The 26815-nt window shown below is 43.9% G+C and overlaps 1 protein-coding gene across 2 annotated transcripts in view; it reads right to left on the reverse strand.

Moving 5' to 3' along the window:
• Window positions 1–3464: 3464 nt before the first annotated feature.
• caln1 (calneuron 1) overlaps window positions 3465–26815 on the reverse strand; it is a 69589-nt gene continuing 46238 nt past the window's right edge. For both annotated transcript variants that reach the window (XM_069668434.1, XM_069668433.1), the window contains exons 5-6: window positions 15672–15828; window positions 3465–5135 (exon numbers count right to left, since the gene is read on the reverse strand). In XM_069668434.1, the coding sequence (XP_069524535.1) occupies window positions 5008–5135; window positions 15672–15828 (285 nt within the window). In that variant the 3' untranslated portion in view covers window positions 3465–5007. The remainder of the gene's footprint in view (window positions 5136–15671; window positions 15829–26815) is intronic.

A 26815-nucleotide genomic window follows, 5' to 3' on the forward strand; every position in this document is an offset into this window, starting at 1 on the left:
AACATAATCCTTCATTATTTACGTTTTTCTGTTGACAAATATTATCTTGACACTCTGCAGAGTTAGATCTACGACGCCGGGCCAATTCCTTTTTTTAACTGCTGCATCCATTTCCATGGTTTTCATCAGGATGTTTCTCATCTGCCCTTTAAACCGTCTCCTAAAATAGACCACTTCAAAACAGATTTCACCCTCCACTTCCAGCTGCATGGCATCTGCTGCAGCTGTGAACACCAACTTGGCTTATGAATAGTTTAATCTCACATCCTTTATAAAAGTGGTACACTGAAATATTACACATCCTACGAGGCAGCCAGGTGGCCCCCCATTAAAGAGACGCTCCTATAAATGGAAAGTTATGGATTCAATCCCCCGGCAGCCGCGCGTCCTGAGGAAGGCGTCCTTGAACTCTGCGGCTTCGTCTCGCTAAGCGGCTCTGGAAGAAGCGTCAGCTAAACGCTTAAGATGTAAATGAAACGGGAGGAGACTGCTGGGAGCACAAGGGCCTGTTTCTCGCAGCGAGCAGGAGTGGGTGGTGTCGCTCTGGAGGACAGAGCCTGCATGCTAACACAACACTGAATGCTGATCAGACTCTTTAAGGATGGGCTGCTCATCGCCTCATGGCAGGAAACAGGATTCATATGTTTACCAGCTTAAAGTTAACAGTCACTGTAAATAATCAGGCATGGTCTGAGTAAATTAATCCTACAGGGACAGAATAATTACTCGAGTCAATTTAAATGATTGGAACAGCTTCTTAGCCTTATTTTAGGGTGAAATCTTGTGACTAATTTCTCTAACTCACTGCAGCTGAACGACCAGACATGACATCACAATGTAAGTGCTGAATGTGGCTTCAAAGAGAAACGTCTGCCTCTTAAAAAAAGATGATTGAGTGATCTGGGACACACCCAAACAAGTTATATCTGCAGGAGAGAATGATGTCACAGGTTGTGGTGTGTTCAGGATATATAGCTGGATTGTAGCCGACTTTATCAGTGCATTTGTGTCACTACAGCTTCACCATCTTCAGGCCTAATGCTACCCTCTTGTGGTCTCAGCGAGGTCACAGACTGATAATAAAAAATCTAATAATACAGAAGCCTGTGCACGTTTGTCTGAACTGACAGCCTGCTCCTCTGAAAGAAGAACTCGTCTGTGTTGTTTGGGTTTTTAAAAGTCCCTGAAATTGTTCATGCAAAAGTCGACGTTGTGAAACGTGTGAATAATTTGTTTCTCTGTCGCTTACATTAATGATGGAGGTTATTTAAGGTAAGGAGGGTGTGCTCAAAGTGAGGCACTGAGCAGCTGCAGGTCTGTTCACATTTGAAGGTGACGCTTGTTAGAGACTAAAATGTTTAAGTTCTGAGGAGTCCTGATTACAGATAACGTCCTCGATAATGAGCATGTGTGCAATCCATCCATCTGTTATCTAAACTGCTAGTCCTGTTCAGGGTAGCGGAGAGGCTGGAGCCTATCCCAGCTGTCATTGGGCGAGAGGCGGGGTCACACCTGGACTGATCACCAGCCAATCACAGGGCTGACACACAGAGACAGACAACCTTTCACGCTCACATTCACACCTACGGGCAATTTACCCGTAGTACCTGGAGGGAACGCACACACACACGGGGAGAACATGCACACTCCGCACAGAACGGCCCGCTACAGCTGAACCGGGATTTGAACTAGGAACCTTCTAGCTGCAGCGCTAACCACTGCAGCACCGTGCAGCCCGCATGTGTGCACTGTCAAAGAAAATATCAAGCGTGATTTAAAAAACACAGTTTATTGCCTCAATGCTTAATCCTTTCACTTTTGTACAAGTTTCCATATTTACATTTTCATAACTTTTACGCCTCTAATAATAAATATTATAACTGAAAGTCTCTCTCTAGTCTACATGTTTAAATACTGCACATGCAAAGTATGTATCGTGTGTGCTTGTCTAGTAGATATGCTGTCTTATTAGCTATGTACAAAGTTACACAACAAAAACATGTGGGATCCACTCACCATGCTACTGACACACTGTGCACTTCCCCTTCAAAATAAAAGTCTACTTCTGCGATGGAGACATGCGACTGTTCTGCAGGGGCCAGGACAGTTCGGACTGTAAGCAAAGTAACTGGAACTCTAATCCCAACAGAAAAACACAAATAAAAGCAAAAGTTCCTTTGAAAGAACAAATCAAAGATCAAACGCTCGCTTTGAGCGCCTCCTGGCAGCAGTCGCTCACTCTGCATTTGTGGGTAAATTTCTGCGACTGCGAGACAGAGTAAAAAATAAATCAGAATGTAATCAGTGTGACATTTACAAAAATAAAACCAGTGTGACCGACAATGTGTTTATTCAGTCTTTAAAATATAATCATGGTAAATCTGTGAATTAAACCTTTAAAGGTTCAAGCTTTTTCTGCCACAGGCAACAAATCTATTCCTATAAATACACTGTGTTTATATGTGTGTGAATACAAGTGCTGCTACCTGCAGATGGTAGATCAAAGTCCATCTATACATTAGACATAAAAATCCTCATTTTCTAACATTAAAGATGAGACACTGTGAATACGCTGCCTGTAGTCACATTCCCATCGTGCCTACAGAGACAAATACACAAACACTGGTGGAGGACATGTGATCACACTTCACCTCTAGATGGCACTCTTGCACATACCTGCAGCCCTCCTTGTCATTTAATTGGACTGGGCGGCAGGTTCAGTGCAAAAACAAGAACAGGAACAAAACAAACCCGACATGAGAGACACGATTCTGCCCAACATACCGCTCTGATCTCGTGTTTCATGTGGGAACAGGGACATTGTGTTGTCTGGTTCACCTCTGCAGAGTTTTATGGCTTTGGCAGGAGGGCTGAGAGGAAGCAGAAAGGGCCTTCACCGCCTGCGTCTGTTTGTGATGAAGCAGCCGCCTCTGTAACTGCTGATCTCCCTCCCTGCACCTCTGCGCCCGAGTGAGCAGAGAGCACCGACAGTCATGCACACACAGAGATGCTGCACAGCTCCGACACGTGAGACAACGATTGAGACGTAGGTTACAGTATTTACAGGAGACACTGACTGACTGCATGCACTTGATAATACAGGTGTTTCTGACCCCTGGCCGGGGTTACATGTCGAGATGAGAGTCAGTGCAGGAGCTCAGAGCCGACCTCAGCGGGAATCATCAACGAGCGTCCTTAAACGAGTCAGTGCTGCTGCGAGAGAGTTTCACATCCACAAGGTTTTACTGGAAATGAAAAAACTGAAAAAGTGACTAAAATCATTAAAGAATGATAAAATTGCTGATAAATCGACCAACCAATAGAGCAAAAACAATCTGATAAAGAGACATGAGGGGAATTTTGTCTGCAGGATGGATTCAGAAAATGTGCCGACATGTGACTCTCACATGTTTGGATTAATATGACTTTTACAAAAAGCAAACAAGAACACAAATGTGGATAAAATGAAGGAGAAATTCAATATTGCCTTGTTTGCACATTTCGTGAAATTTAAAACTTCTTCTGCAACAAATTTAAAGGGATTCAACTTTTCACTGCGATATTGATCCCTCAGGTTCATCTCTGGGCTTTTGAAGGGGAAAAAATCCCCCCGGACACTTCGGCTCTGTGGAAAAATCCCCTAGGGCTGGGCAACATGACAACATCGTTAAAACAATGTGTCAGTCGTATGTGTTTTTCTATATCGTCTCTATCGTGACGTCACAAAACCAGCAGCTGAGCTTTGCGTTCCGTGCACGTGGGAGTGAAGCTGGAGTGAACCATAGAGGGAGGCGCGGTTTATTAACATGGACACTAACTGGTGATTTCCTTCAGACTAATTATTTGTTAAATTACCAGAAAACAAGATATATGGTGATATTTATCGTGATATAAACTCTCCTATCGTGATAGGATTTTGGCCACATTGCCCAGCCCTAACGTCCCCTATTGGTGGTGATAAACCCTCAGCTCCTAAATATCTCATTTCCATGGAGGACGTTTTTAAAGTATCTAATCATCAGTGATCTGTTTTAGGGCATTGACACCAACAGACATCCAGGTACAAGTCAAGTTTAGCTCTTAAAACTATCCTCTGCTTGTCGAGCGACTCTTGAAAGCACAGCTGAATGTGATGGGCTCACACCTGATCTCTCCGGGTCGTCCAAAGTCATTCTGGGAAATCACCGACTGAGGCAGAAGGAGACGAATTTAGAGGAAGTGGGCACACCAGAAATGATCCAGAGGAGTGAGAGCAGTGAGGGGTGAACTTCTCCTTTAATGGGCCACAGAAACGTCTTCTTTCGCTCTCTGAACTCGTCCAGCAGAGAGAGACCAGATCCAACACCAGACAGCTTCTGTGTTCATTTATGAAAATAACACAAGTCTGAAGTCACCGTTCTGCCTCACTGGACGGTTGGTTTGTCGGGCTGATGAACTGATGCCAGCACCTCATTCAGCCCACAGGCGCAGGGGTTGAAGATAGAAAGCTGGAGAGCTCAAGTATCGTAGCACCATGAGCGCTCCAGGAGCTGTGGCCCGACACGTACAGATCCTCCCGCTCGAGCTCGCCCGTCGTCCTTCCGTGAACTTTAAGAAGAGGCGACTGTTCCTCTCCGACTGCAGACGCACACGTCACATCTGGCCTGCTGGGAGAGAGAGCCGCTCTGAACTCCTGCACCGGTCGTTTTTATTTTTTACATTTCTTTTATTGCATCAGGGAAACAGACAAGACAGGTTATTATGGGTAATGTCAGCCCTTGAGTGTCCCTGTCAGAGTAAAGGGGGAGGAGTACTGCATGACTCCTCATGCTGGCTTCACGGTTTCATTGGACGTCAGGTGGAGAGGTGCCACTTGTTCGAAAAAAACAAAACTAAGAATAATTTAAAAAAAGATTTCGTCTCTGATTATTTTGAGTGTTATTCCTTGTAGTCCTATCAGCAGGGATATGACCTCACCCACTGGCATGCACATGCAGGCTGGCTGCGTCCCTGGCACAGTGGGAACAGCTACTCCATGCCGTTCCTCAGCATCTGATTGGCTGCGATGAGCATGACGCTGATGATAAATGCCATGGCAAAGGCGCAGATCAGGCTCTTCCTCACGCACGTCTGACGGTTCTTCTTTGAGGGGTGAACTGAAAAAGAAAAGAGACAAACAGGAAGATGAAGAACACAAATGAGAAAAACTTCCTGCAGCGCCGCTTTAAATGATGGTTACACTTGTGTGTCTGACAGGTCTTTGAGTCTCTCTGCAGCCAGACAAAGAATATAATGAAGACGGAGAGGATGCACTGACACCGAGCACACAGAGCCATTCATTGTTCTGTGTGAGTCCTGTGAACGGTTTTATTCTCTCCTGGGGGAGAGCAGTGACCAACAAACCAGTTTGAAACATCACAAAACATCTGCTCAGCTACTCTGTCACAAGATCTGACTCGCGATTTGTTTGGGGAATTAATTTGACTTAAAACGGCAGAAAAAGGATTTGGGTTATTAAAGAGATGAAAGGCTAAACACGCTGTAAACCTGACAGGACAACAAGCTGCCAAACCTTCACACAGTAGATAACACTGTCGCTTCAGGTGACTCTGCTTCACAAAAGGCCAAACACCTTGAAACTGAATCTCTTGGGTCTAAATGAAACAAACGTAAGGTGTGTCCTCAGGTCACAGAGAGACACAGAGAGACACGGAGACAGTTCGCTGGATCAGACTCAGTTTACAGGAACAACCAACAAACAAACATTTAAAGGGCCCAGGTAGTTTTACAGTAAACTAGAGAACAGAAGTGTTTAAACTATGAAATAAATACCACTACAGAACGGACAGTTTAAAAACTTTATATTATAAACCAAACAATCATTTAAAAGGACACTCCAGATGAAGTAAAGTTTATTTCTTCTGAGCGCTGCTCTTGTGAAAGAGGTTGTAAAATGTCTGCTGTCTCCAGAGGGAGCTTCCTATAGTCTGCACATATATAACCAGAAGTAACGCCTCGGGGTTGTTTGCCTCAAACAGTCAGGTTGCAATTTTATACATCACTGTTTCCTGCAGAATGTTGCAAATTAATTATCCAGGATATTGTGATGTGTCAGGAAAGTTTACCTTTCGGGTAAAAATGTCATCGCTTCACGATCAATCTTATCCTGTCAGACATTTGTGTGAAATGTTTCATAAATGGGGCGACGCCTGCGAGCGAGTTCAGGAAGGCGACTCGAGCTGCACAGATTTCACACCTGACCAACACTTCCTCACAATGGCCGTCTATTTCAGCTGCCGCTGCTCTGTCACTGCACCCGCTGCCCTGCGCCAGTACTGCACTCATACTTTGAACGTGAGTTGTGTGACAGAATCGAATTGTTTGAATCGTTTTTTCTGAATCTCTTTTGTGGTTTTGCCCAGAAACAGGTAATAACACAGTTTACAGCAGTCAGACAGTGTTCTGTGGTTATGAATTGCAACCCAACCTCCGACTTGTTCCTCCCAATCTCGGATCCCATCGGCTATAGTCTGAGACGATACGGCCTCTGGGGACACCGGTGAACGTGCCGGGCGGTAAGTGATAATCGACTTCCCGTCAAGACTTGTTACAGAAAGAGAAACCGCTCTCTTGTGATGTACTTGTTGTTAACGGGTCTTACCTTCGCCCAAATTTCAACATCATGATGCAGATTTGTAAGAAGTAAAAAATCAAGCTTTGTCCTCAAGAGGAGAAGAAAACTTTTAAAATGCTCGTTTGTTGAACGGAGGTCGGATCGATCTGATGCATTCAAGGAAGTCGGGGAATCTGAACGCTGAACGACTTTTGTGACACATCGTAAAGGGAATTTATCTCAAGTTACATGCAGATGTCTGTTGATAGAGATTAATAAGAAGCTAAATTGTTGTCAGATCACCTGCTGATACATGAGTGGTCGATACTACTCGGACAACAAGCGTCCTAGAAATGGAAACTAGAAAAATTCTACTATGTAGAATCTGTAAACAGAGACTACTATCCTCTTAACTCCTCTCCCACCCGCGCACGTTGGTCCCCTTCCGAACCCACCCAGGAGCCGCATTCAAACACATGCATACCGAGACAGGACACAAAAGGAAAATATAAATATATGTAGTAAAATGAAATGAGATGACAAATTAGAAACAACTAAATAAACAAAAATTAAGTTAATATAAAATAATAAAAACACAAAACATGCAGGTAAAATAAATAAAACCCGGGGCGTTCAGCTCAGTCATGAATTGTTTGAATTCTGTCCAAATGTCCAAACATGTTTTTAAGAGATCACAGTGACCTCGACATTTGACCTTTGACCACAGAAAGAAGCATATACAATACTCCCACATACTCCCTGCAGGCGTTCCTGTGATATTTTGTTCACAGGAACAGGAAGGACAGACTGACAAGCATAAAAACAACAGGTGCACATTTGGATGTACAGAGGTACAACCTGTAAACAGAGTCCTCTATCCTCGGCTGACATGGAGCTGTACAAAGCTTTAATCTCTCGTGTGTGCCAACAATTTGGAAGTGCAACACTAAATCACTGGACTGCCCCTTTAATTTTATCTCCATGAAAAAAGTCATTGCAATCAGATGTTACTTATATAAATGTATATCAAGACTAGTTGTTAAAGTTGAATCTGCAGTTTGACACAACTTTAAATCCTCATAAAAACTTTTTATGTCGAGTCGTTAGTGAAACAGTCTGCGAGGTGTTGGAGGAGGTGTTACTCAGTTTGTGCTGCTGCAGAAGTGAAGTGTGTGACACTAAGGTGGTTTAATGTCGTGTCCAGCCTATATGAGTGTGTCAATGAGGTTAGACCACAGACTGTATAAAAAGATGGACGACATGACAGCTCCCGAAAAGTGAAACCCTCTCTATCGCCCCCTGCTGACTGGCTGCAGTATAGCTCATAAAGCCCGCCTCCTCCATGTTAACAGATGGGACATGAGTCGAATCGCAAAATCAAAACACACGCTTCAAAACATGGTTTCTGTCATTATAGTTAGTTCTTATCATGCTGATTTATGTCCTAGTGTTCATTTTTCTGACAAGTTTAGTTTTAATTAGTTATTTGATGCTGTAAAAATGATGATTGACAGCTCTGTTGACAAATTCGGCTCCTGCAGCCGACCTGGATTAGCAGAGTGGAGGAGGATCGGCGAGAGGAGATGTAACTAACACAATCACTACAGTCATTAAAGTTTCATATCTGTGAACGTTAACCTCAGACGAACACAAAGAGGCTGTTCTGCTGTTAAACACGCCGACGTGCGGATCTTTGCTGTTTTGTTCCGTAAGTTAAGTTTGTGTTTTGGTTAGCGGAAGTGGCTACGGCTGCCGATCTCGACTGAGCTCTGAAAAATGTAAAATTAGAGCGCCCTTCTCGGGGGTATTTTGGCTTCACTTTTGTACAATGAGAGCAGATGGAGATGCGTCGTCCATCTTTATATACACACTGAAAATAAGAAAGGTGTCATGGTGTAAAAAGAAAGTAAAAAGTAAAAAGAACCAGCTTCCTGCCTCCTGCACAGCACATATACAGCACGCCAGACAGGAAAATCCACCTTCTCTTTCTCTACAATCCCCCCCTTTAAATAAAAAGATACAGGAGTGACAGCATGTTAAACTGAAGGGCCTTAAAAAGAAACCCAAGCTGACACACACACACACACGTTCACACACCAGCAGTCCAGCGTCTCTCTGAGATCATTCTCAGGTCCAATCAGCCTCCGGTGCTCACAGGTAACTCAGCAGCTCGTCCTCCTGCAGCGAGGCGACGGACTGCGAGCCGCTGAGATGATTTCACCGAGCCGCGGTAATTAGGGGAGCCGAGCCAATGACCCACAGCCGCTCGGCTCACACTCACACTCACACGCTATTTTTAACTCTCAATTCAAGAAGCACTGAAGTCATCAGAAATGCCTCTTGACTGCTGTTAGAGGAAAAAAACCTCCTCTGTGGAAAGTAGGGCAGAAATTGTAACTTTCACTTGGCTTCAGCTTTGAGTCGGAGTCATTAGTTGAAACTACTATACCAGACGTTCCCTTCATATTAAACATGACGTGATGAGATTTTCAGCCAAACGGATTATCTAAGAACGAGCGTATGGCCAATCACAGAGGTTATATAACTACACTGGACAGACGCTGAGCTTTTATCCCGATTTGTGTTTGTACGAAGCCGAGGAGACGATATGTTTTTTTAATTTCACCAGAATCGACATGAAAACAAGCTGCAGACTAACACACAGTCTCATCATAACATTGGAAATGGGTTAAAAACTCAGTTTCATTCTGCAAGTCTGGGAATTAAACTGGGACTTTCCCCGTCACAAGCCGCTTCTTTTACTTTTCCTGCTGCTGTGAAGAAACAGAAAATCTCCCTCTGAAGAGCTGTTTTTCTGTTATTGAGCTGTTTTTTACATTTTCCTTAAAGTAAAAATCTCGATTTTCATTTAAATAAATGTCTGTTAAGTCTCTATCTGTCGCTGAATGAGATAACACAATGATTGAGCCTATGACCCACAAATGAAAGCCTTTGCATTTGCAGTACAGACTGGCAGTGTGTCCGAAACCGCATACTATCAAACTAATCATACTGACCGTGACGTAAAATTGAGTATGTCATGCGTTCCCATCTCCTAGTATACAATTTTGTGTATGCGAGAAATGCCCGGATGTATACTTGATCGGCCCGGATATTTGAGTATGAGACGGGAGCTCACTGGTCGTACTCAACTGCCCCAAAATGCATTGCGGCTATTCAGCTTCTACTATGGTGGAGATGGACCAGAGATCAGACCGGACATACGTTAACGATTAAGTCACGTGATACGTAGAAGACGGCTCTGAGTCAGGTTAGTAGGCAGTATGCAGTTCATACTGTTTGAGTATGGTAGGCAGTACGTTAGTATGCGGTTTTGGACACAGCATGGGTGTCTGTGGCAACTTTGGCGAGAAAAATCCCAAGCGGCGCCCAGTTAGTGACGCGCTTTCCATCAGCCAGCAGTGGTCGGTCTGCCAGAGAGGGTAGGCGGAGCTAAGCGGCTGCTTTTCCGCTCTCTGCAAGTGTTGCGAGTAAACAGTAATCTACTATGGCTGAACAAACAAAGAAAAGATGGATGACTACAGATACAACTTCAACAAGAAGTGAAAATACAAAGAAAAAGAAACAAACTCGACGCTCAGATGAAGGCAAACAGTCTGAAAAGGAAAGCGACCGTCAGCGAGGAAAATCAAGAGTTACAACCAGAGCCAACCGTGGACGTCACACATGCAGCACTGTCTGGATATCTGGGAAGTGTGCTACTGTAATTACCGTTTATTGCCAAAGGTGGCGCCAAAGAGAACGAAACTGAGATCTTTGAGATTACCACTTTAAGATTAGGTAACGGATTATTCAGCATAATTCAAACTGTTTATATAATTTACCAGAATCTAGTGTTATTTCTTGGATGCTAGAGCAGCAGAAAGACTTTAGAGACCTTTGAGAGAAAGGACATTTAACTGTTGAGAGTATGAGGACACATGCTGTGAAGGCTCACTCTGAGCCTGAGCTGTTAAACAGAGAGTTTGTTTGTTCTTGCAGAGCTCTCAAATATCTAACTACAGTTGTATAAGTCGGGGGGATTTGAGGAAGGTGTGAATGGAAGCACCATGTGTTGGGCTGCTGGCTGGAGATGAGGGAGGGTTGTGGTCTAGACATGGGTTCTCGGTCCAGTCGCCTGAACCTGCCGTCGGCCTCGTAAAACACCTCCTCAGCGCCCAGAGTAACGACACCGGAGCCAGATATCCACACAGGGCTGTGTTCAGAGGAGCGCTGCGGTCATGAAGGTCTACACTGTTACGCTTCACTTGAGCTTCAAAATGAGTTGATCTGTAGGTCAAATCATTTTAATGTGTTTGTTTAATGATTGATTTAAATAACAGTCTCATAACAGAAGTCACATTTAGCTGCTGAGACGGTAACTGACTCCATGAGCCACCGATGAGGTCAGATTGGGAGGTGAGGTTGTGCAACTGAGTTTTAACAGGAAAAACCAGAAATCCAGGAGCTGTAACGGAGCTGAAACCAGCAAGAGAAACATTTATATTCTCGTATATGAACCTGTTATCACTGTCTAAGCTTCATTAAAGCAGGTGCACGTCATAAACATGTATCATCCGAACACAGTGCTAAGTTTGGGAGCCTTAGATCCACACACCTGCACAGCAGCTGTGACATTCATGGATCAGAGTTGATTTCCACACTTTATGTCTGGCTGCTCTGACAGCTGCTTCTCCTACATGTTCCTCTGCGCCTTCACGCCATTGGTGCAATTTGTACAGCAATAAATCAGCGCGTGGTGAACCTGTACGGATCGCTGGTTATATTCTTTACTCTGTTGTTTTTCTGCTCCGCGCCGTATTGATTCCACAGCGCCGTGAAGCCGCAGGGAAATCAGGAGCCTTTTATGCCACCTCATATATCAGAAAGCTGGAGCAATAAGCACCAGAGTAGAATGATGAATCGTCCTGAGAATGAATCTCACGATGACACGACGTATTGATTTCACCATGACTGAGCACATTTTGGTGTCCCCGTGTGGCGGCTGCTTCTCAGGGACCTTGGGGCCGACAAATGTCACAGCTCTGTACGATTCTGCGGAGGTCAGTCTCCGTCATGAAGGCAGCAGGAACATCATGTCTGCTTCACTTTACAGCAGTTTGAAGACTTTAATAAAGAGCTGGTGCAACACGTGTTTATCCTCACCGACGCCAGGGTCAGCCGAGTGAAACCCTCAAGGCAGGGCGGATTCAAAGACAGGTGTGGAGAAGAAGAAGACATAAATATTGACGGGTCGCCTCAGTCACCCTAAAGCATACCCTGATTTATCGTCTATTTGACTCTAGATGGAACCATAACTTACTAAATGAACATCGTGCGGTATTGAAGAAGACTTCAAACCAACAACTGAGATGATAAACTAGGAAAAGGTTTCACTTTAAGCTATTCACGTGATAAACATGAATAAACTGATGAGGACAGTCTCACTGTACAACAAAGTAGATATAGGACCAAGCTCGACCGCGCTGCCTTCAGGATATGTGGGAAATTGGAACATTAATTCACGGGAATGGTGTTAAAACAAAATGGCTGCCTTCAAAACAAACGTCATCAGTCAAATGCGATTAATATTTTCACATAAGGGCCTGTGTCCACTAACTGCTTTTTGTGCTGGCAGCAGATATTTTGTATACAAACCAATTCAGGTCAGTGTTTTCAGCGCTCAGCATCCTAAGTGCAAAAACGCCCTCTGACGGTCGCTTTCCTTTTCAGACTGTTTGCTTCATCTGAGCGTCGAGTTTGTTTCTTCTTCTTTGGATTTTCACTTATTGTTGAAGTTGTATCTGTAGTCATCCATCTTTTCTTTGTTTGTTCAGCCATAGTAGATTACTGTTTACTCGCAACACTCGCAGAGAGCGGAAAAGCAGCCGCTTAGCTCCGCCTACCCTCTCTGGCAGACCAACCACTGCTGGCTGATGGGAAACGCGTCACTAACTGGGCGCTGCTTGTGATTTTTTCCGCAAAAGTCGCCACAGACACCCAGTCTGTAATACTGCAAATGCAAAGGCTTTCATCAGTGGGCCATAGGCTCAATCACCACTGTGTTACCTCATTCAGCGATAGAGACTTAACAGATATTTATTTAAATGAAAATCTTCAAAATGATTACTTTAAGCACACAGAGCAATTTAAAACGGACTTAACGTTCACTACCGAGGAAAGCAGAAGCGCCGCGATACAACTTTCGCAACCTAGCAACAGTAAGCGCCGGTGAAAAGCGCTCTGAGTTTGAGGTTGTGGATGCTGCTGTTACTAACGCAGTTAGTGGACAAAGACCCAAAAACAGCATCATACAACATACATATTTATCTGTATAACATTTCTATTTTCAGCATTAGTCCGTTTTGAAGATTTCACGAGGGGTCTTTACAGTTTTGGTTTCCATCCACCTGGACAGGTCGTCAGTCGGTCACAGGGCCGACACAGAGACAGACATTCACACCTGATTTTGTCTTCCACATAAATAAATCGTCTCCATTAATCTCCATCATAATCTGTTCTGAAATTGATTACCAACACACTGAAGGTTTTCAATCACAGCTCACTGAGGGGACGTGTAACAGAGCAGTGAGAGGTAAATTAATTAAATAAGCGTGTGTGTGTCTGAAAGGATAACTGATGCTTAACAGCAACAAGCATCTGCTCAGTTACAGCCAAACAGATGCTTGTTATCACAGTGCCCTTCACATATGTTGGTGATAAGAGAACAGCCTGGCCTGCATACTGAGCACGGTGACACGGGAAGTCTGAAGTTTCAGAAAACTGTAAATGTTTTAAGTGAATTCAAATAAAGTTCAGAGTGAGTTCAAGCAGGAAGATTATCTTCATGCTTCATTTAGTCACATCACTTTCTCTTCCTGCTTCTTTAATCAGCTTTTTATGGCTGTTAACTGTTCAGTTCAACCACATTTTCTGTCAGAGATCTCCAGCAGCCAATCATCCTGCTGCTGTCGGACTTTAAACCTGTTCTACTCTCTGCTGCTGTCAGCTGTCTGTTGTCAGCTGCAGGGACGAGCTTTGCAACTCTTCTCCTCTTCACCTACAGATCGTTTCATGCAGGGTCTGGGTTCAGTTTTCAAAAATCCACGATTCTTTACTTCTAGCATCTTTTAACTACCACCACCAGTGTCCAGACTCCATCTGGGGGTAAAGACCCCCTCCAGTAAAAATCCAGAGTTTGACCTTGTAAACATCTCCATGTGGTGTTCTTCATGTGCTAACATACATATCAGGGACAACATGAGCAGTCGTCTCCATGGCTGGGCCTGTCTGCTTTTAAACTGCAGTGTACCAAGGACAGGCTGAACAACACGTTTTCAGATTGGCAGGTTTGAGACGTCACAAACCTAAGGAGCCAATCCCGTTATTGGACGGGGTGACGCTATGCATATCATTATGTGTAACCAATGGCAACCATGATGCGCGAGCCAGCTGTAACCGTTAGTGTTGTGACCAAGTCATTTTTGCTCAAGTCCCAAGTAAGTCTCAAGTCATTTGGTCCAAATCTCCAGCAAGTCTCAAATCATTTTCTCTTGGGCATGTCAAGTCAAGTCCCAAGTCAAGTCACTTTTTTTCCTCCCAAGATCCAGCACTCTTACCTGTACTATCCGGTCTTTATAAAGAGAAAAGACAAGGTGTTGGCAGCTCGTTTAATAATGATATTATTGGTCAATTTATAAAACCTGTTCAAAAAGTATGACAATGAATTGTATCTGTGTTATCTTGGCACAGACGCAGCCATGACGATGGTCTGCTCTGAGACCGTGTTGAGTAGTAACGAGTACGACTGATGAGGCTTCTCTTTGGGGGCTTTGATGTTGCGTGTTGCCATAGCGAGGAGTTTGACTGAAAGCCAGTCCTCCAATCGTGACAATCAAAAACCGGGGAGCTTTTTGAGTCGTCCAATCATGATTCCCAGTTTGTGCTGCGTACATAATTGATAGTTAAACAGAAACTTGACAACATTGAATTCTATCATTTTATATTTAACAGCTAACATTCAAACTTATGAACACACGCAAGTCATCCGAGTCATCATGCCTCAAGTCTAAGTCGAGTCTCAAGTCATTTATTCTTAGTCAAGTCGAGTCGCAAGTAATCAAAACAGTGACTCGAGTCAAAGTGACCAAGTCTCAAGTCCACATCTCGGGTAACTCATCGTCATTTTTGCAAACTCACTACTGAAGACTAACGTTAACATTACTACGACTAATTACTACATTTCAAGCTCGCTAAGTTTCAACAAGTTGCCACTAAATGATGGCAGAGACGTGTTTTGTTTTCGTGAGGGAGGGGGCGGTTGTAAATGTGCATAGTGGGCGGGGCCTATGCAGATTCAGGAGTTTTTAATGAGGGAGAAGGAGGAGATGCTTTGGGAGGATTTTTATAAGGTAATTACAGAAAAAACATATCAGACACAATTTATTATTCCAAGCAGAGCATTTTATATTATACTCTCGGCTTCACTACTCCCTTAAAAATATGCAATAACGTAATTGGGTCTAACTGTTATATTTGTCATCTTAATTCTGCGCATATCGAAGCAACATCTGTTCACTCACAACGCAGTCTGACCTCATTTAATTGCTTTCTTGTTCTCTGATCAAAATACTTCCTGCAAACACCTTAAAGCACAAAAGCCTCTCACAAGGCTGACTGAGTCTGAACAGAACTCAGGCTCTTTAAAACTAATAATACTCTAAAATGTTTTTTTCTCATCTTCCACTTTAATAGTGAGAGAGAGAATACGTCCTGGAATCCCCTCTGCTGCTCTCCATAAATCTTGGATGCTCGCTGTGCAGAGCGAGTCTTTAATATTTCATCTGCATCACTTCTGAACCGGCGACCAGCTGACTCCGGGCCTCACCAACGCCCCGAATCAATAAACCAGCAGGCGTGTGTGACTGTTTCCTGTAGATCTGGATGAGAAGAGCTCAAATTCCTCCTGACAGCATTGATTATTTTCTCCCTCACAACACACACCAAAGACTGTATGTCAATCACACAAATACACACCTGCCTAAGTGCCTGCGTGTGAGGCTGTAGCTCAGGGACTCACCTCCCTCGAACTCTGTCTGACAGTTCCCAGAGTTCTCCTTCAGGCTCTCCTCCTCGTTGATGATGATGTTCTCAATGTCCTTCATGGTCAGGTGGTCGCGGAAGGCGTAGAACAGGATGTGTTTGAGCTCCTCCAGCGTGATCTGCTGCATGTCGAACTGCACCGGGAGAGACGAGAGATTTAGTAAAAAAGAGAAGCCATTTTAAGTTCACATAATAAACTGTGTACGTCTGCAGTTTGCCCGCGGGACGGCCCAACTTAATGCAAATGAACTCTTCCACACTTTTAGAACCACCGTGCACGCTTTCACTAAAATAACAAATAAACACTCCATCACCCGAAGCTGTGCAGCACCACAATATGCTGCCAAAAGCTCAATAAAAAATAATGTGCAAGAAAAAGCTCCAATGCATAAATCCTCATGCATGTTCCTGTAAGTCTTTACAATGCACATTTCACTTCCTCGTCAGTCGTCGCTTTAATGCGTTCACTTTAATCACAGTGTTGCACAGAGTTTATGCGTTGATTAAATTGCCTGTGTTGTTGCAGCCCGAAGCTGCTGATTTATTGTTCAGTTCTACACAATTCAATCCAAAAGACGGTGTACACACACATACAGAGACACACACACACATACACAGACACACACACACAAAGGCTTGTAAAAGCAGGTTTGAAGGTCTCACTGAGAGAAAAAACAAAGTGCAAAGTTTTAGTTTCAGAAGTTCAGAAACTTAAAGATTGCAGCTTGGAAACACTTAATCTAAGAGTAGAGAGCGGCGATGACAGAAGTGGTTTCATTTCCTCTGTTTGAAGCTACTTTAACATAATTAAAGCAAACAGAAGTAAAAGGTATTCAGGGCAGGAAATGAGTGAATGTGATACCAACCTGACTGAGCATGAATCAAACTCCTAAAGCTGCTGAAAGGACTGAAATCGTCTGAATCACTCTGAATGTTGGCGTCAACAAAATGACTCATTCAAAACAATCTATCAGGCTGTTGATAAGATGGACTTTGCTGAACACACCTGATGAGTAGCACATTATAAACACTTATTTATCTTCCATGATGGCCTTCAGTGATGACACAGATTTAGTAAACGAGGACACGTATCTGTCTCCCTTGTTCTAAAGCTGAAGGCCCGACAGAAGAAGATTCATTTTGAGGGGAATATAGAACAAGATTGTCAGAGCTGATATCACTCAGCGGGGGAAGGGGAGGTCTCTGACTCTTGATCAGGTTGATGAGCTGTGAGAGACAAGAATCGGTCCTTCCGGATGTTTCCATTAATCACAGAACTGCCCTCAACAAAGCAGAGAGGCTGCAGAGATTAAAGCACTGAACACTTGTAGTGAGCCTTTCTCTTCAAATAAGAAGCATGATTATTTCTACACTAGAGGAAGGTTTTGATAACGTGTATCTTTACTAGAAAACGTCTGAAACAGGCTTATACATAAAAACTAAAATCAGAAGTTAAAGGAGAAATTCTCCCCTGGAAAAAACCGCTGTCAGTCAAAGCTGGTGTTCTCTGTAATCGATAGAAGCAGTAATATTTGAAATCGGCGCCATAGCTGTGGAGAAAGTTGTAGAAACAAGTTGTGGTTTCGCCCATTCTACATTCCTACAACACCCAGCGTGCATTGCGCCCCTCCCTCTGAAAGGAACGACCCAGCGGGAGACGCAGGAGTGAAATACTACCGCTTTGCTGCAGGCAACGGCTCAGAGCGGTACAGAATCCGAAATACGACGAGAATATACCGGTGGATCGTCTAAAAAATCGGACGATTCTGAACGAGACATGACATCGGAGGCGGGCGTCTAGATTGAGGACGTGTAGTTTAGCGAGCTCCCTGGCCTCCGCCAGATGACACGTTTTACGTAGGCTGGCGGAGGTTTTCCAGGGCCCACTGGAGAAGCGGATAGCGTCCTCAAAAGGCACAGAGCCAAATGGCATTTTTTTCGTACCATAATGGCATTAACTCCTCATAACAGCATGATGGGACTGCAGATGAAAATCGGAGAACTGGCCCTTTAAATACAGTTCTGGAAACTGAACGACTCTTAATGCTTGGCTTCACCGATGTGGGTTTGAGACTTTCTGTATATAAACCACTGCCATGAAACAAGTTACACTTTACAGTTGGTTACCATTACAGTGACTTAAATGCAGGACAGAGTGACAGCCCTCGCTAAATGTACAATTACAGCTGAATGAACCTGGAGCATGCTGACTCTAAAACTGAATTTCAATCTCTCTGAGCACCTGATACCATTTTCAGGACGGCCCGGGGCACGATGACACAGCCGAGCAATCCTGTTAAAATGTAAGTGTCTCTGCTGTGACCTTGTGCTGTTTTCTTCGTCAGGATTTGACCTCCAGGTAAAGTTTGAAACAGTCTGTGAAGTCAGGCCAAGCTGACTTAAGGTCAGAGCACACACTAACAGCGGGTATGGACTCATTTTATGGTTGTGAACAGGTGGTATAACTGTTGAAAGTTTTCCTGGGGTGTGAAAGCTAAACGACCTCCGCTCACTTTTATAGTTTTGGGAGACAAGTTGGTGATTATGCTGATGGAAGCATCGCTATGTCCACAAAGATAAAGGCAGGATGGAGGCGGAATAAAATCGCAGTTCCTCAAGGTGCAAATCCACTCTGTAAAACTGCTGAGTCAGCTTCTTCAAATGCATTCTGGGATTTGGGGTTTGAAAATCCAACTGTGTTAAAAAATAATCGTCTAAATCTACAGAGTGAGAGGGCAACTTTCACTGGACTTCCTGGCTCGCCCTCTGAGAGGACGACGGGACATAAATCTGAGTGTCCATCAGCTCCATCTGTTATCTCTGCAGCTCAGACCCAGCTGATGTATACACAACATAAACGATGTTCACCAGCCTCATAAAGAGTCGTTATCACAGCTAATTAAAAGATGAGGGACAACATTTCCTCTTTTTTCTGGGTCATTAATCAGAGGGGAAAGTCAATGTTGACAAGAGAAAGGTGAAACAACAGGTACGTCATGATAATAGAGGTATAACATCACATGTGCAGAAGAATGAGTTAGATGCAGAAAAACAGAAGGAGACTTTAGTCCCCCCCCCCACCCCCTGCGGCGCTCAGTCCTGCCTCCAAAGCCCTCCCTGCAGAGGAGGCTGTCATGCGAGCAGGCTAGTAACTACGGCAACGGAAGAAGCCAGATATACAATGGCGGACACGCCGGTAAAAAACGTGAAATGACCACAACACTCCGCCATGAAACAACGCTAAACAGCAGCAGCAGCATCAGCAGGAACAAGCTAACGTTAGCCCGACTGCAACACCAACGTAACATCACAGTAACCGCAGACATCTTAGCAATGTGGAGAGATTTTCTGAAAACAAAGACAGCGGAAATTAAGCTGGGGTAATTACCTGTCAGGCAGAACTGTCTAACTCGTTTCGTTTCTGTCTCGGTCCAACTTCTTTCTTTTTAGCTTGCCTTTTCCTCTCTTTCCTCCTTCGGTTTAACGCTCCTTTAGTGTGAGCCGTAGTGTGCAGTGGCGATGGGCAGTTTTTCATTCCTGATGGTTGTTTTTTAGCCATTGTGGACACAAACCGGTGTTTCGGTTTAACGTGTGGCCATGTTAACTGGCGACTTTCAGCCAAATGCGTCTGTGGTTGTCGTGGTTACAGCAGCTGTTATAAAAGGGCAGGGAAAACGTAGCTGCCCTCGTAAATGCCTCTTTGTGGAGTTTTTCCATTAAGATCTAAAATATCTGTTACGTCTTTGAAGTCTTGTTTGTGCAAACGTGTAGCTACTAACGCTCAGTCGCGTTTTGATCGCTTGTTGTTACGCTTAAAGAGGAAGAGAGGTTGCGCTTCCTGTGAATGTGTATCAAGCCAAACACATTTTTTAAATACACCTATCCATCTACTGTGTGTGGTCATGTGAAACGTAAGCGAAATATGTTGCTGTTTTACAAGCACAAAAAAAAAAATAAATAAAAGTTATATAAAATAAAAAGTTACACGTTGACGCTGCGCACACCTGAAGAACTCGAGCTTGACCGCGTGAGCATGCGCGGAGGAGTGTTGCTGCGCAGCGTGTGATTGACAGCAGCCTGAGAGACTGCTCGGCTCTGATTGGTTGTTGTGTTTAGGGAGTGTTGCAGTGGGAGGAGCCAGAGGAACATGGTTTTTCTTTACAGATTATCTCTCTCATGTACTGCTGCATGTTTGAAGTGACAGTTTGAGCAAATATGACAAAAAGTTTTAATAATGTTACCTACTACAGCTTGAAGTAAAAATCTGTCTTGTATCTGATACAAAAAACTACTGAATATATATTTATCTTTTTATGAATAAAAAATCCGTAAGCGCAAAAACCACATCACTGTATCGAGGTTAAAGCAATCAGCAGTTTTCCTTTAATTTAATCAGCCTTATTAATAAGACGCGTTGCATTACTGACTCCACTAATGACCACAGGAGATAAAAACACTTCAAATTCAGAAAGTGTGATTAATTTTGACTGATGCTCAGAATGTTTAAATCCAGAGACCTTCTACTTAATGCTCAACTTCAGAGTAGTTTGCAAAGACACCACAAACTTATATCACAAGATGTCCTGCAGAGCACGTCTCAGTATTCAGGGGACGCTGCTCTGATGCTAATGAGCTGCAGGACACAGTTTAGAGAAGCATTGTCTCTTGACCTCAACACTCATACAGCCAAAGTCTTTGTGTCTGTTGTTGCCCCAGTGTATCATCTATCAGCCCTTTTGTGCAACAGTTGAAGAGATGTTTTGTTTTGATAAGGAAACAGGAGAGAAGTCCTTCAGACATCAGAGCTGTGTTATTCTCGCTCTCGTCTCCTCTGGGGAACACAGACCGAGTGAAACGCTCTCCCATCCTAAACACACAGATCCACCTGCAGCCTCCCTGCAGCATCTGCCACTTAAAGTTACATCCTGCTCCTCTGTCACCTCCTCCCCACGGGAGGGAGGTCGGCCTCCTAATTGTGTTGACTCGACCTTCGAGCCACCTTGCTGCTTCTCACGACGCCATCGCCGGCGGACATCAGCAGACCGACGGAGCTTCATTTGCCAGGGAAAAGAGGGACGAGCCGGAGGAGAGATTCATTCCCTGAGCACTCCAGTGGCAGATAAGAAAAATCCATTTGATTTTCTCTCTCCACATCCCACTGACTGGCTCAGTCTAGATTCACATTCAAGCATGGAGTGACCTTTATTGTGAGAGAAAGGGAGGCAGAAGAGAATGACGCCTGCGGACCTGCAGTGACTCCTGCAGAAAGGATCCGTAGTAGAAAGCCAGCGCCGTGTGACCTACAGTTTAACTGACGCCCATGCTCAGAGAGGAGACCTTCAGCAGTCGTCTTTGTCACAATCTGCACAGAAGTTCAGTCTGAAGTGTAATCACATGCCTCGAGCACAGGAGCCTCTAATGGAGACTTTGGAGAACTTGGAAATGTCAGATACGGTTCAGGCCGGCGCTGCTCGAAACTTATAAAGACAAGAGACAGAGACAGGCTTAAGTGGGTGTAGTCTGCTTTAGCATTTAAGAAAAAAACAACAACTTTTATTTCAGTTTTATCTTTAAATTAACAGTTTTAAATGTCTTTGAATCTGGTTGGCGAGCGAGGTTTCAGCACCGACAGAGAGGAGATCTTCTGGCTGGATCCTCTGACAGACCGGCCCCAGGCTGAGATAATTTTCTCCTCATGTGTCCGTCTAAATATTATCTTCTTAGTGTCAGAATGTTCTGAAGATCTGCAGCTTGTGAAAAATGGATCCAATTTCTACTGTGGCGACTGTGGGGCGAAAGAATCTGTCATGATCTGTTCCCAGGATCACGTCTCCCATTTGAATGACTGGACCTCTAAACGGGCGAGGTGTTGGAGGAACCCACGTGACACATTAACTGTCTGACTGGCGTCATGAATCAGTTTTTCAAACCAAGTATTCTGTTTAACAGTGAAAAAAACAACTCTCTACTCATGTCTCTGTGTGGTATCGGATCCATCTGTGGAGGTTTGTTTGGTAAGAGTTGGCAGCGACGCTGAATGGCTCCCTTCATGTCTGAAACTGGAGACACAGTGATTGTTGCTGCTTGTTTTTTAATGAGAAATCTAGTTTTAGTCACAATAACAGAAAAGAAAGATAATATTGCATTGACGTAACTTTAAATGTTGAATCCAGAAAGCACCAGTATGAAGATGTCCCCATGGCACTCTGCCCTCTTACCATCAGCATGTATATTCTATTGTATCTACAGTTTATCCTGTTGTGTTCTGCATTAAAGGGCCAGTTCGCTGATTTTCAACCTCAGTCCTATCATGCTATTATGGGGAGCTAATGTCATTATGGCAGAAACAAAATGCTATTTGGCCCTGTGCCTTTGGAGGGCGCTATCCGCTTCTCCAATGCGCCTTTGAAAACCTCCGCCAGACTACATAAAACGCGTCATCCGGCGGAGGCCAGGGAGCTCGCTAAACTACACGTCCTCAATCTAGACGCCCGCCTACGATGTCATGTCGTTCAAAATCGTCATGTTCGTCAGACCTGAAGATTTTTTAGACGATCCACCGGAATAGTCTTGTTGTATTTCGGATTCTGTTTCGCTCTGAGCCATTGCCTGCAGCGAAGCAGTAGTATTTCACTCCAACAACTCTTGCTGGGCTGTCCCAATGCATGCTGGGTGTTGTAGGAATGTAGAATGGGGGAAACCACAATCTGTTTGTTCAACTTTCTCCACAGATATGGTACCAATTTCAAATATTATTGCTTCTATCGATGACAGAGAACACTGGCTTTGTCTGACAGCGGCTTTTTCCAGGGGAGAATTTCTCCTTTAAGCTCTGTATTAAGAGACAGTATTATGAGACTGTGATGCACTGTAAAACGGTCTATGTTAATAAAAGTAGTAAGTTAACTTAACTCAGTCTCACTTATTTAGTCTAAACTGAGTTAATAGCATTTTTTTAAAAATTGTAAACCCCACTCGAGGGGCCGCTCTGATGCAGAGTGACCGGTTTGTGCCGGTTCAGAAGAGTGCGCACAAGAGAAAAAGGAGACTGAGCAATAATTTGCTGGACTTAGCTAGCGGTAGCTGGCAGCCTACGATAACGGTGAGTGTTGTGAGGGTGGCGGCTGCAATGGCGATCCATTGGAAAAAAAACAAAACTGTATATACATATATATTAATATAAAATATTAGCAGAAATTCCAGTGTAATGAGGTGTGTCTTATTAGAGTGGTAACATCTGACATTGATTTGAGGACACAGGGTCACATGACCTGGAAGCTATTGAACAAAAACTTTGCAACTTAAAAGGTTAAAGGTGATCGGTTCCCTCAACTGAAATGAGTCGAGATAAACTACTTTAACTAAGTTCATCTTACTTCATTGATTAGTTCAAAATACTCATTTTAAGTTCAATACTCTGAATGGAATGGGTTCTGTTTACTTAATTTATTTAAGTTACCTTAACAATAAATAAAAATGGTTTGAGTTGAACTAACTGATCATGTCTTACACTTGGAGACATTAAATTGTCACATCTTTAGAAAAGTACAGTTTACTCAAATAACACGTGTTCAGTTACGTTCTTTTACTCACGTTTCCAAAGGTCATCGGTTTCCTAATCTTTAAGTAAACTTAACTTGTTAGAATTCACAGTGCACCAGAAAAACATCCAGGAGAAAACATTATGGTTGACCTTAATAAAACATATTTCCACCAAGGTGACATAAACAATCCATAAACATAATCAAAGTCTATCTCAGGTGATGCATTGAGGATGATTTCTCCCCTGCAGGAACGCTGTCCTTGGATTAAACCAGGAACTGTTGTGATTTTGCCCAATCGATGGCGTGCCTGTTCTTCACACTTCAAACGGGATTAAGGGCTGAAGGCGAGGAAGAGGAGCCACCCTGAAGAGAAAGAGCTGTTCCGCTCTGCACCCGTAAACGAGGCATGTTCAGCTGCTCGCACACACAGGCGGTGAGAAGGTGCCAAGAGCCAGCATCCATCCATCTGCTGAGTTCAGCCATTTGCAGTACAGCCAAATTATTCAGCGACAGATAATGCTCTGCACACTGAAGAATCCAATTATATGCATTTGTTAATCTACATTTTAGCGCAATGAGCTGGCAACTGTTTTGTTTCTGAATGGCAGAAACATTTATGCACTTGAGACAAGCTGCAGCCAGGGACGGGCTCGTCCCGGAAGGTCAGAGGATTTGAATGCAGAACATGAGACACACAACAAGTCGATGTGAAATATACTGTCTCTTTAAATCTGCAGCTTCTCTCATTGTCAGAGTCTGAAGTTGATTGTGGGAAAGAGTGAAGTGGTGTTTGGCAGCGATCTGATCACACTGTCACTGTGAAACATTTTAGCGATGCATCTTGACAGCAACACAAACCAATAACAACGTTTGGATGTTGCTGCCGTGTGCTTAAAGGGAAGAGCTCTGCAGTGGAGGAGACGGTTTTATACGAGCATGACAACAAAGAGAGGCAGAAATACAAGCAGGCGAGGACGGGAATGTCTTCCTCTCACAAGGTAGACAAAGGTTTGTAAATCAGAGACACAAACCTACAGACAAAGATCTTTTTAGTTTGCTGTCACGGCTGCACAGTGTTGACAGAAAATCACACCGTTAGATGAGGTTTTAATTTAAATTTAGATGTGAACACTTCCTGTATGTACACATATGTCTGTAAAACAGGAGAATCTTTTTTAGGACAGTCGGAAAAAAAGATGTGTGGTCGGAAAAGTTGAAGAAAGCACTGCAGCAGAGGATGACAGTTCTCCTCCCACCCAACAAAATTGCATCCTCTTGCACTTTGGGAAGTTGCAGCTGTCAATTTTAACGGTTTCAACATTTCCCTCAGAGTTTGTGCAGACTTTGCTTGCATCACCATCCAGTCAGGAGTGAGGGGGAAACGCAGTTTAATCTGCCTCTGGGATATTCACACCTGAACTTTAATGAGCAGGTTTTACCCTTCGTCACTGACAGCCATGATGGAAGTTAACAAGGTGAGCGTCTGACAGCTATGAGCCGGCGAGCGCTGACCCCGTCTGCTGCTGCTGATGGGAGGGAAGTCGTAAAATAACGACTCATCATCGTCTGAATCCATCCGACAACCTCTGAGGTTTCACTTTAAAAAACATCCCTCTCACAAACCTTCCTGCTGCGTATGGCTGCTTCTATTTACTGTGGGGACATCTATTATTTAAGAAGCAGTTTATACACACTCCTGCATCATTTACAACACAGCGACTGAATCAGCTCCAAAGTGTTCCCGTGGTAACAAATCTCAGTCCGAGCAATGTACATACATATGCTCCAAGTCAAACATGCTTATTGTGCCTTTTTATGTTTCTTACAATAAAGAGCTATATTACAACTATCGCCATCGTGTGCAGTTTTCCCCGACAATGAGTGAAGCAAAAGATCCCAATAATCAAAACAGTTTAAATATTAAAACTAGTAAGCTACTAGTCAGAAAGCTAAATGAACAAAGACGGTTTTGTGATCACTTTGTGTTTGTATCAGCAGGGATGCAAAGAACGTTGTCATAAACTCGAATGCTTTCAACTGTGGAAAATACAACATCTAATTTATTGAAGCGTCTGACACAGCGGGGAACCAACGAGAAACTTGGCTCTGACACAGAGGCCTCTCCTGCCGGTGATGCGCGCACGTCGCCTGAACAACTTTCAGGATTCAGAGCAGGACACAGAGCTGTTGTGGGTTTGGTAAATTAGGTTGTGCTTCATGTTTTTGAAAGGGAGGGGGCTACTGAAAGTTACATACACGCACTCCTGACAGTCTGCCCCTGACATTTGTCCTTTCACACATGGCCCTCACAGCAGGACATGTTCCCTGTCGGAGAGGTCTCATGAGGCAGGGCATGAAAAGTTCGCTGAAGTACGTCAGAAGCTCCTGAATCTTTGCTGTTGCTGTCTTGAAAATGATCCTTCTTTTTCAACCTCAGATGTTTTTAACTAACTTGTTATGTGTCACTCTTCTGGTTTTGCACAATATAACTGTCATCATCCCGCTCGCTCGCTCGTGGTGAATGTTCCTGACTATTACCAGCTGCATTAAAGTGCCAATCTTAAAGATCTCAGTTTCTCTTTGGCAGCACCTGTGGCGATAAACGGTAACAGCAGGAGCACACTTCCCAGATATCCAGACAGTGTTGCATGTGTGACGTCCACGGTTGGCTCCGGTTGTAACTCCTGATTTTCCTGGCTGACGGTCGCTTTCCTTTTCAGACTGTTTGCTTCATCTGAGCGTCGAGTTTGTTTCTTGTTCTTTGGATTTTCACTTATTGTTGAAGTTGTATCTGTAGTCATCCATCTTTTCTTTGTTTGTTCAGCCATAGTAGATTACTGTTTACTCGCAACACTTGCAGAGAGCGGAAAAGCAGCCGCTTAGCTCCGCCTACCCTCTCTGGCAGACCAACTAGCTGATGGAAACGCGTCACTAACTGGGCGCCGCTTGTGACACCCAGTCTGTAATACTGCAAATGCAAAGGCTTTCATCAGTGGGTCATAGGCTCAGTCAACATTGAGTTACCTCATTCGACATTTACATACGTGAAAAAGGTCATGAGGTCGTACATATTGTTCTATGTGTACAAATGTCTGCAACTCAAACTGCAGCACATTTATGTTTATTTGAAAGGGTTCATGAATGTAATGAATCTGTACAAAGCCCGGATATGAACCCAAACTAAAACACATTAAAGAGGATGCAGCAGCAGACGGTTACAAGTCTGCTGACGTGGACACTGTAACTGTGTTCCTACAGGCTCTCCATGCAGGTAATAAAGCAGCACAGAGCATTGTATGATAATTATGTCCTCCCCTATCCGACCTTAATGTGCACATTGTGTTCCTAAATTAATACTCAGCATCTTTATTGATCGGCGCCTATATCCCCCCATCGCCCCCCCTTTAAAGGCCTCGAGCCATCAGGAGAAATTTATGTCTCCATTACGGCGGCGTTACCCGGCCGTCACAGGGCAGAAGATTAATCGAGGAAAGAGGGAAACATAACACGCCGCCGCCGCGAGAGTCACAACGGGCAGAGAAATGAACCGCGGCTCATGTCTGGAGCAGTCAGTGTT

The sequence above is a fragment of the Semicossyphus pulcher genome, unplaced genomic scaffold (assembly GCF_022749685.1).
Source record: "Semicossyphus pulcher isolate SPU_LCO1_2020_fin unplaced genomic scaffold, fSemPul1.0.p SCAF_19, whole genome shotgun sequence".
In the NCBI taxonomy this organism is placed as follows: Eukaryota; Metazoa; Chordata; class Actinopteri; order Labriformes; family Labridae; genus Semicossyphus; species Semicossyphus pulcher.